Source organism: Monodon monoceros, unplaced genomic scaffold (genome assembly GCF_005190385.1).
Source record: "Monodon monoceros isolate NGI ecotype Baffin Bay Population unplaced genomic scaffold, NGI_Narwhal_1 Super_Scaffold_22, whole genome shotgun sequence".
In the NCBI taxonomy this organism is placed as follows: domain Eukaryota; kingdom Metazoa; phylum Chordata; class Mammalia; order Artiodactyla; family Monodontidae; genus Monodon; species Monodon monoceros.
This window is the reverse complement of record NW_021703779.1, coordinates 125,272,987-125,282,224: the sequence shown is the minus strand read 5'-3', so window position 1 is coordinate 125,282,224 and position 9,238 is coordinate 125,272,987. Positions and strand designations below refer to the sequence as shown.

The window sequence follows — 9,238 nt, the reverse complement described above, 5'->3', positions numbered from 1 at the left end:
CTGGGACAAAGTGAGAGAGTGGCATGGACATATATACACTACCAAACGTAAAATAGATAGGTAGCGGGAAGCAGCCGCATAGCACAGGGAGCTCAGCTCTGTGCTTTGTGACCACCTAGAGGGGTGGGATAGGGAGGGAGGGAGACACAAGAGGCAGGAGATATGGGAACATATGTATATGTATAACTGATTCACTTTGTTATAAAGCAGAAACTAACACACCATTGTAAAGCAATTATCCTCCAATAAAGATGTTAAAAAAAAAGACTCAATAAATGAAAGCTATTACTATTTAAAAAAAAAAAGTAAAGGTAGAATGTGCTTTTTAAGAAAACGGCCAATAATCACTCATCTGAAAAAATGCGAATAGCCGCCAGGTAAAATGGGCAGAATATGAACTTAAACCAAAGTTTTAGTGTGTAACAAACTAGCATTAAGAAATGCGCACAGGATGTAAACCAAAATAGTGGTTATCTCCAGGTGGCAACATTACAGGGAATTTAAATTTTCTTCCTGTTTTAATATGCACTTTTTTGGGGTGTGTTTTTAGATTGCACACAAGTAGTACCAAGTGGCTAGAAAGAACACAGACCAAGGAAACGAAAGTAAAACCACAGGGTCTTTTTCTATCAGAAAGGACCTCAAGGATTATCTAACTTAGATACATTATCTATTGATGTATCTGGGATATAACGGCACTGATTTAAAAGACTAGAGTAGAAATTCCAAGAATACTTCCTGGATGATAAAAATAACCTATTTTCAGGATTGTTTACACTCCCTAAGTATGCAAAAATGAACACATTTAAATGTAAATTCACTCATATACATTATTAAAAAGTAGGAAAAACAAATTTAAAGGGAGTTCACACAACCTTGTAATTAAAGAGTAAGTTCATTGTTGAATGACCAGAGCAAAGCAGATCGTTAACAGAGTTTGTCTGAAAGCAGGAGGCTGGCCTGAAAGGGGCCTTTAGGGAGTAGGCTGGGTGCCTAGGCAGGTAGCTCTCTTTGCTTTGCTGTCCGCATTCTTCAATAAACCCAGTCCTTTTACATGAATGGGTGTGATTCAGCCTAGTTTCCCCATGAAATAATGTAATGAAAGATTTCTATTGACGAGGGATTACACTTTATGCAAAATTTCTCAGTGACATTCAGATTAATTCCAGTGTCCACAATTTAAGCAATTTCCAATACGCATTTACAACCCAAAACCCAATGACGTGGTGTTTTCATGATAGTTAGGAAAAGTGTTCCAGCGAAAAATAAAGTTTAGATGTGCTCCACTATGTACATCTGAATATATCCAGAGGAGTAAAACTCAAAGCCAACCAAAAGACGAAATGCTATAAAATATTGTTTTGTTGTAAGATAATCAAATTCCTCCCAGAATAATGTGTAACTAATTTCACATACTTATTTGTAACCAATTTAACTTTTCCAAATTCTCATTTGCAAATGAGAGGCTCATACAGTTAAAACTGATGATACAAACCACTGTTTTAGAAGGATCAAAATTTACACTAGTCAAACGTGATTCCGTAAGATTGATGTTCTTTCAATTTATTAAAATCATTTACCACTTACCATAAAATCATTTACCCCAGACACATTTACCATTTAAAAAAAATCAATTTAATGCTATCAAAAGGTGATGTTCACTTTAATCCTGTTTGCCTTCACGCCACTGCCTTGAGCCTTCATTCCAGGCCACGTAAACAAAGAGGGCGAGCACCACGTGGACAGCGACCACTGCAACAATAGCAGCATAAAAATAGCTGTCCCTATTGGACATCCCAAAGGCGCCTATCGAGAGAAAAAAAGTTTCCATTTTATTCCAAAATGTATCAAAATACAAAAAACAAAGCATACTAATTTTTAGTAGCTATATATTTAACTAGTCAGACAATTAAAAAGGAATGATTTGCATGGTGATAAATCAAGTATTCACTTAAAGATTTGAATACATTCTACACAAGAAGAACATTATGTTGAATGAAAACCACAACTGATCACTTCATCTAAGGACTCTGACATTAAAAAAGGGAGCTTTATTTTCTCTTCCTTCCAATCTTCCACCAAAGGTACATTCCCCCAAATTCCTCCTCCCATGTCAGGCAACTCTTGCTCTCAAAGGGCTGTTAAAAGAAAGGATCTGCAAGCTATTCCACAGAAAACCATAAGCAAGTATGATGTCAAACTGAAATAACCAAGTGATGAAAAAGTTCATTTCATGCAACGTGATTTTTGAAAAGCAAAACAGAAGAAGCAAAATTAAGAATACCCAGTTTAAAGATATAAAGAAGTCATAAAAGCACAGAATCTCAAATATAGTTAAGGGGGAAAATGTCTTGTTTTATGGTCTAGGATTACCTTCAAAAACATAAGATTTAGTCGTGAAATATAAGCCAATAGGTACAGTGATCATTAAAGCTGTGAAGAACAGGAGCGTCTTCAGAGTGGATGCTAATGAACTTTCATTTCTGGAATAAAGTAAACAAAGAGAAAATCAGAGCCTGCACAGCCATTTCCAACTATTCTTGTGTCCATAAATGCTATAAATACCCACAGAAAAGATGCTGGGAACACTGCCCCTGCCTTGAAAGCAGTGGCGAGAGGAAGAAGGGGCAGTGCCAGGGACTCAAAATTAGAAGATCCTAGAAATCCAGCAGCAGATCCAGTGTGAAAGGAAGTATAAAGTACAAAAAAGTGGTTTGTAATCTCCCAAGTGCTATGCAAATGTACACGATTTACAGAATTCACAATGGAGGTAGCAAGGGAGAAGATACACCGAAAACAACTAATGAACGTCCCTTCACAAAGCATCCTATCAGTGGCTAGCTGAATACAGTACAGACAAGGTTTGAGAATCTCCAAAGAAATAGGAGCCTAGAACAATCTGAATGCAGCTGAAGGAAACGTACTCAAATTTCTTTGTAATTAAGTAGCTAGAGTACAACTTAGAGGGCCTTCACACATGGATGCATTAAAAGTTTGATATCGAGACACTTTTTGTTCAGTGAATTCTATTCTTCCAGACTATTTTAAAATCAATGGAAATATTGCAATGGGAAGTTTTGTTCCACAATACAATAAAATGATTCTGAAGAATGCAATTAAGCTTTTAAAATTATATGCTTAAAGAAAAACAAGTCAGATAAACTGTTACTTAAAACATTAGCAATGTAAAGATTATAGCCACACCCGCTTGTCTATGCATCACCTAAGACTTCATGGAGCTACAGAGGCAGAGCTTAGTGGTGGCGCCAGACCAAATGGCCCTCAAAACCTAAAATATTTACTATCTGGCCCTTTGCAGAAAAACTTCGCCAACCCCTGATGTATACTATTCCAATTATGTTGAAAACGTGTGCACATGAAAAAGGACTCCAGATTAATACACATTAATAAAGTTATTTCCCCACTTTCAAATATTCCTTAACGCTGTTTTACTGATAAGTAGACCTACGTCAGCATTTGTCCTAATGCACTGTCACAAATGAGCAACTACTGACAGTGAAGCGTAGCAAGCTTCCAGCAACCCTGGACACACACATACCTCGTACATACCACCTCATACGTTACGTTTAAAAGCAGTAGGCCCTACAGCTTTTAACCTTTAGATAAAGTCTTTTTTTCCTTAAATCTAACCATCCTCACACTACCTTGTCAGAGAGGAAGAAATTTTCCTCTACCCTCCTGGGTTCTTCCGGCTGTTCTAAGAATTAAATTGACATGAGACATATTAACAGGAGAAATATCAAACAAAGTTGAGTAACATGTATACGTGGAAGAGACCCAGGAGAACTGAGTAACTCGCCAAAATGGCCGAAACCCTTGCCTTAAATACCATCTTCAGCTAAAGACAAAAGAGGATGTTGCGGGTAGGGGTTGGGGACTTCAAAGGGGAAGGCGGCAATTCACATGAAGATGGCAAAGCAAATGTTTGGTAAACAAGTGCTTGCTGGGCCATGCAGAGTCTATGGGACACAAAGTGGACACCGGTCTCTATGCCCCATTTCCCCACACCTGGCCCATACTCTTTGCAGGTATCTCTGGTGATAGCTCTCTTCCAGGAACAGGCCCTCTATCTAAATTTTTTTAGGCAATTAAGGGGAAGGTCAAAGTTTCTTCCTGAGTCTTTTGGGCCTTGACTGTTTTCAGTGTGAAATAATCTGCACAGCAAAGAGGCATTTCGGGGTGGCAAGTGTCGCTCCCCTACAACCTTAACACACGTCCAACTTTATGCTCAGAGTCAACACTTGAACTTAATTCTTTCTGGTAATACTCAGCAAGAGGTTCCGGTTTTTATCTATATCTCTAGGAAGAATACAGCCCAGCCTTCAAGGTCCCCCCAGGATAACCTCTCTTCTAGGCACCTTTCCTGATTATGCCAGCTGGAACGATTCATTGCTCTGGGATCCAACCACACTTAGTTCATGCCTGTTGTTACAGCACTTAACATGACAGCTTGTGTCCTAGACAGTCCTGCACATTCGTCTGTACCCCTAGACAATCCAGGCAAAGGAGTTCTTATAATTGTGTATACCACTACAGGAGAGGCTTCTGGCAGGCCACAAAGGAAGGGGACATTTCACGTTTATACCAGTGGTCTACAAACTCTTTTGACTGTGCAATCCATCATTAAATAAAAGTTTTGAGCACATACCCCCATACAGGCATAATGGTTTTTTAAAATAAATTATCTATACACATATTACTCATGCATTATTTAAAATGTAAAACACATGCAAAAACAGACACTAAAAGGGATAAGGTTAAAAATTTTTTAATTTATGTAGAAATTCTACTATTTTCTTTCCATACTTCAGTGAATCATCTTTTAATACATACCACTTTGGTGATCACTCAGCTCTACATTCTCATCTAACATACATAAGCTCCCTTACACTGTTACCTAACAGAAAAATTTTAGAAAAATTTATTGCGTAATCTTTATGAATAATATGAGTGTCTGCAGGAGTTCTATATAAAAAATACAAAAAGTCACATCCAAAGAAAACAAAAACACTAATTTGAAAAGATACTTGCACCCCAATGTTCGCAGCAGCATTATTTACAATTACCAAGATACAGAAGCAACCTAAGTATCCATCAACAGATGAATGGACAAAGGAGATACGATATATATATGTATACACACAGACACAAACATATCAATACATACGTATAATGGAACACTACTCAGCCATAAAGAACAAAATTTTGCCACTTGCAGCAACGTGGATGGACTTGGAAGGCATTATGCTAAGTGAAATAAGTCAGAGACTATGATATCACTTACACATGGAATCTAAAAACTACAACACACTAGTGAAAATAACAAAAAAGCAGCAGATTCACAGATATATAAAACAAACTAGTGGTTACCAGGGGGGAGGGTGGGAGGCGCAATACAGGGGAAGGGGAGTGGGAGGTACAAACTATTGTGTAGATAGGCTACAAGGATGTATTGTACAACACGGGGAATGTAGCCAATATTTTGTAATAACTATGTATGGAGTGTAACCCTTTAAAAATTGTATAAAAAATTAATGCATACATACATAAAGTCGGTATTTGGCCAATTCTTTTGTGGACCCCAACAAAATACTTGACCTTCATGGTGTTTCTTTGGGGAGTTAAAGTATGTGTTTTTCGTATGGATGCCAAGGGGGGAAAACCGCGGTGGGGTGGGGATGGTGGTGTGCGGATGGTGGTGTGCTGAATTGGGCGATTGGGATTGACATATATACACTGATGTGTATAAAATTGATGACTAATAAGAACCTGCAGTATATTAAAAAAAAACAAACAAAAAAAACAACTAATACTAAACTTTCTTTGGGTTATTTGTACGGAAATATGTTAAGATAAATGTTTCAGACATTACATGAAATTTCTAAAAATCTTGCATGTTCTTGTATAATGTTATAAGTCATAATTCTAGTTATTATTTTAAAATGTATATCTCAGAAATAACTAAATTTCCTTGTCAATTGCATTACTATGAACTTTCATCAAATCTTTAACCGTGGTCATTTTTAAGTCTTCTGTCATTTACAGACTGTTCTGGGTATACTCTGATGCTTTTGCAAAAATGTTCCTCCTATAAAAGGGTTTCATCTTCAAGGAATTCATGGAAAAGACTCTGACAAGTACAGGTTTCTGGTAACTGAATATACTGCTGAACTGAATGAATAAGCATGTTCAGAACTCTAAGGGAAGACTGATGAACTCATAAAAGTGCCAACAAAAGATCAAGATGAAAAAAAATTAATGACACGGGGCTGAGTGACATGATGAGGGTGATTATAATTTTTGTGACTTTCTGTTTGAATAAAAAAAAATCCCACAAGGACTCAGAGGCAAAAAATACTCAAATCAATTTTCACTGCAAAGTAAAGGAGCTGTTACAGTGGAGGATTGCTGGACTGAATGTCAATATTATGACATAGTGTGAGTGTGTTAGGTGTTTGGTAATTGCAGTCATTGTTGCTTTTGTTGTGGTCACCCATTTACAATGCTTGGTGTTAATTTATCTCTTGTAAAAATAAAATACAGTGTGTGTGTGCGTGTGTGTGTGTGTGTGAAAAAATAAATAAATAAAATAAAGTATGTGTTTTTGGTGTGCAAAATTCAGATCATCTAACCTGATAAAGAAACAAAGCTTGAGAATCTACAGAAAGGGAAGGTTAACCAGTTCTCCTGTTCTTTAGATCATCTCTTGAATATCTATTATCTGGCCTGGCTTTGAGAAAAGTTTGCTATTGAAAAGATGATATAATACCATAAAAATGTTTTAAAGCACACAAAATCACTTATGATCCCACCACACGAACAGAATCTTTTCTGCATGTTAATTTCTAGCCCCACGCACTCTACACATAGCATATCTTAACAATTTGTGGCTTATCTCCAACTCCTTCTCACCTCTCTCTTTACCTCAAGCTCCAAAAATTTGACTTTCAGTCTCACAAATATAGGACTAAGTACAAAGTTAAGCATACAAACTTCTGAGAACTAGTTTTTCAAACTTCCTCTAGTGTTTATAGGACATTTTCTCCTTGCCAGCTTGGGTATAACCGGTGATTTATTCTAAAACAAAGCTACTGATGTCATTCAACTGATTTCTCCTATGTGTCTCTGACCGGGTGTTACTGAGACTTGTTAGAAATGAATGAGAACATTCAGAATTAGAACTGGCCTCACACAAAACAAATAATTCAGGATGAACCTTACTGTGTCCCCACTCTTAAAACCATCTAGAGTTTACCCACTTCATATAAACTTCTGCAGCAAACACTAAGCAGATAGAGCTTACCATGTTCCCTTTTATGGCAAGCAAGACTTCCACTGCAAGTAGATTTCACTGCAAATTCCATTAGGAAACACTACAATCAGTCTAGGAGGGCTATACTGTATTCTAAGTGTACTTAATAAAAAATACCTGTTGGTAGCGTCACTACTAAACAGTAATAAAAAAAAATAAACACCTACATTGCCATTGTGAGAGTGAAAAAGATCACGGGGCTCCAAAAATCACGGGCTTTGGAGTCAGTGGGCTTGGACAACTGCCAGCTTCAACACTTATTAATTGTGTGACCTAACCGTGTGATCTTGGGCAAGTCACTTACTCTGAGTCAACTTCATCGTTTTTAAAAATCAGGAAACTAAGCACTTTCTTAATTCTGATAATGTATGTATAACAAAGCACCTAAGCTGAGCCTGGCCCACACTGAATGGCGGCTAAACCCCTCCCCATCCTCTTGCCTCGTGAGATATCAAGAACCACCCGCTCTCTCCTCAGGTTCCCTGTACTCGGCCACCAGCCCCCATCCGACTGACTCCCCAAGTGAAGAAGGCTCAAATCAGGGAGAGCCCTTTCTCCCTTCCATTCGTTCATGCGTACAGCAAACATTTATTAAGCCCCGACGATGCAGGCCCTGTGGGGGACACGGAGACGGAGAAGGCCAGGTTCCTGTCCTCAGGGAGCTCACCCTGCAGTGGGGAAAAAGACTGCAGACAGCAAGATCGCAATATAGACAACAGCGAGAAGTGGTGCTAGGCCAGAAACAGGAGCTGAAAGCCTCCCTACCTATCCCCCAAGACCCCGGGCCCCTTGCTCCCGAGCGAAGGGCAGGGGCCGAGGGTGCAAACACTGCAGGTCCCAACCTACTTCCCCTCTCTCCTCTAGCCCGCAGCTCCGGCCCCGAGGGTCCAGACCTCACGCCCACCCACCGCAGGTCAGCCCGGTCGGCCCAGGCCTTCCCTCCTGCCCCGCTCCCAGCCAGGGACGGTCCGCCTCGTGCTTGAGGCCCCCGCCCGACCCGCCCCTGCTCCGGACTACCTGAAGTCGCACGGCTGCAGCGCGTTCAGAGCCGCTTTATCAAAACGCTCCATGGCGTCGCCACGCCCGCAGCAGGCGCTCAGAGGCGAGCTGGACTCGGCGTCCGCGCTTAACGGGCTCCGCGTCCGCGCTTAACGGACTCCGCGGGAGACCGGTCGAAGCAGACCGCGCCGGAAGTGCCGGCGAGCGCCGGGCGTTGGGCCGCAGCGCGCAGGCGCGGCGCGCCGTGGTGACGCCGGGCGCAGGCGCAGGCGCGGTCGCGAGCGTTCACGTGACTTACCGGCAGGGGCTGCGGGGCGTGCGCCCTGCCACGAGAGGCCTGCGCTCCAGGAGCAGGCCGGGCGAGTACCCCAGCCACTCCACGTTGAGCCGGGACTTGCCTCGCAGCATGGTCCTCCGGAGAGGGCGGTGCTGCGGCCGCCCCCTGAGCGCGCGCGAGCACTCCTCGTCCCCGTTCCGGCCCCTATCGCCGAGCTGTGGTTGCGAGGCGACTGGAACAGATGATCTGCGAGCAAGGAAGACCAGGCAGACGACTGGGGTGCTAGGCAACCAAGCAGTTTCCGACGACAACAACACAAAAAAGTAGTGCACATTATTCCCCAGTCCTTGAGTAAATGCCTCATTAATTATTGCCCCCAGTGAAAGTCCAGCCGTGGGAAGCTGGGAGGAGTTAGTTTAACACTCACCGAGTCCGTAAAGCTAGGGAATGTCAGAGCTGAAAGAGCCCTTGCTGAGAGAGACTGTTCCAGGCCAGACGCTGGTGATCCCAGCTTCCCCTTAAAGTTAAAAACATTTTGCAGCTGCTCAGAAAGCTGCCAATGAGACAACAGGGACTCAAATAGTAAGGGACAGATGGGCCTCCCGGGCTGCGCAACCCGAGAAATATAT

General features: G+C 41.3%; 1 protein-coding gene across 1 annotated transcript; it reads right to left on the bottom strand.

Moving 5' to 3' along the window:
• Positions 1 to 246: 246 nt before the first annotated feature.
• On the bottom strand, positions 247 to 8,518 carry VMA21 (vacuolar ATPase assembly factor VMA21). The gene is made up of 3 exons (XM_029240839.1): positions 8,351 to 8,518; positions 2,374 to 2,483; positions 247 to 1,806 (listed from the first exon to the last, which is right to left on the bottom strand). The coding sequence occupies exons 1-3, from the start codon at positions 8,401 to 8,403 to the stop codon at positions 1,664 to 1,666; spliced, it is 306 nt and encodes a 101-aa protein (XP_029096672.1). The 5' UTR covers positions 8,404 to 8,518; the 3' UTR covers positions 247 to 1,663.
• Between the last annotated feature and the right edge of the window lie 720 nt (positions 8,519 to 9,238).

What these genes read in the sequence shown, in the direction of transcription:
- VMA21 (XM_029240839.1), bottom strand. Translation starts at nt 8,403, where the DNA reads ATGGAGCGTTTTGATAAAGCGGCTCTGAACGCGCTGCAGCCGTGCGAC. An exon ending in CTGCAGCCGTGCGACTTCAG is followed by an intron (nt 2,484 to 8,350) that starts GTAGTCCGGAGC and finishes ACTTTATTCCAG; the next exon opens with AAATGAAAGTTCATTAGCAT. An exon ending in TAAATCTTATGTTTTTGAAG is followed by an intron (nt 1,807 to 2,373) that starts GTAATCCTAGAC and finishes TTCTCTCGATAG; the next exon opens with GCGCCTTTGGGATGTCCAAT.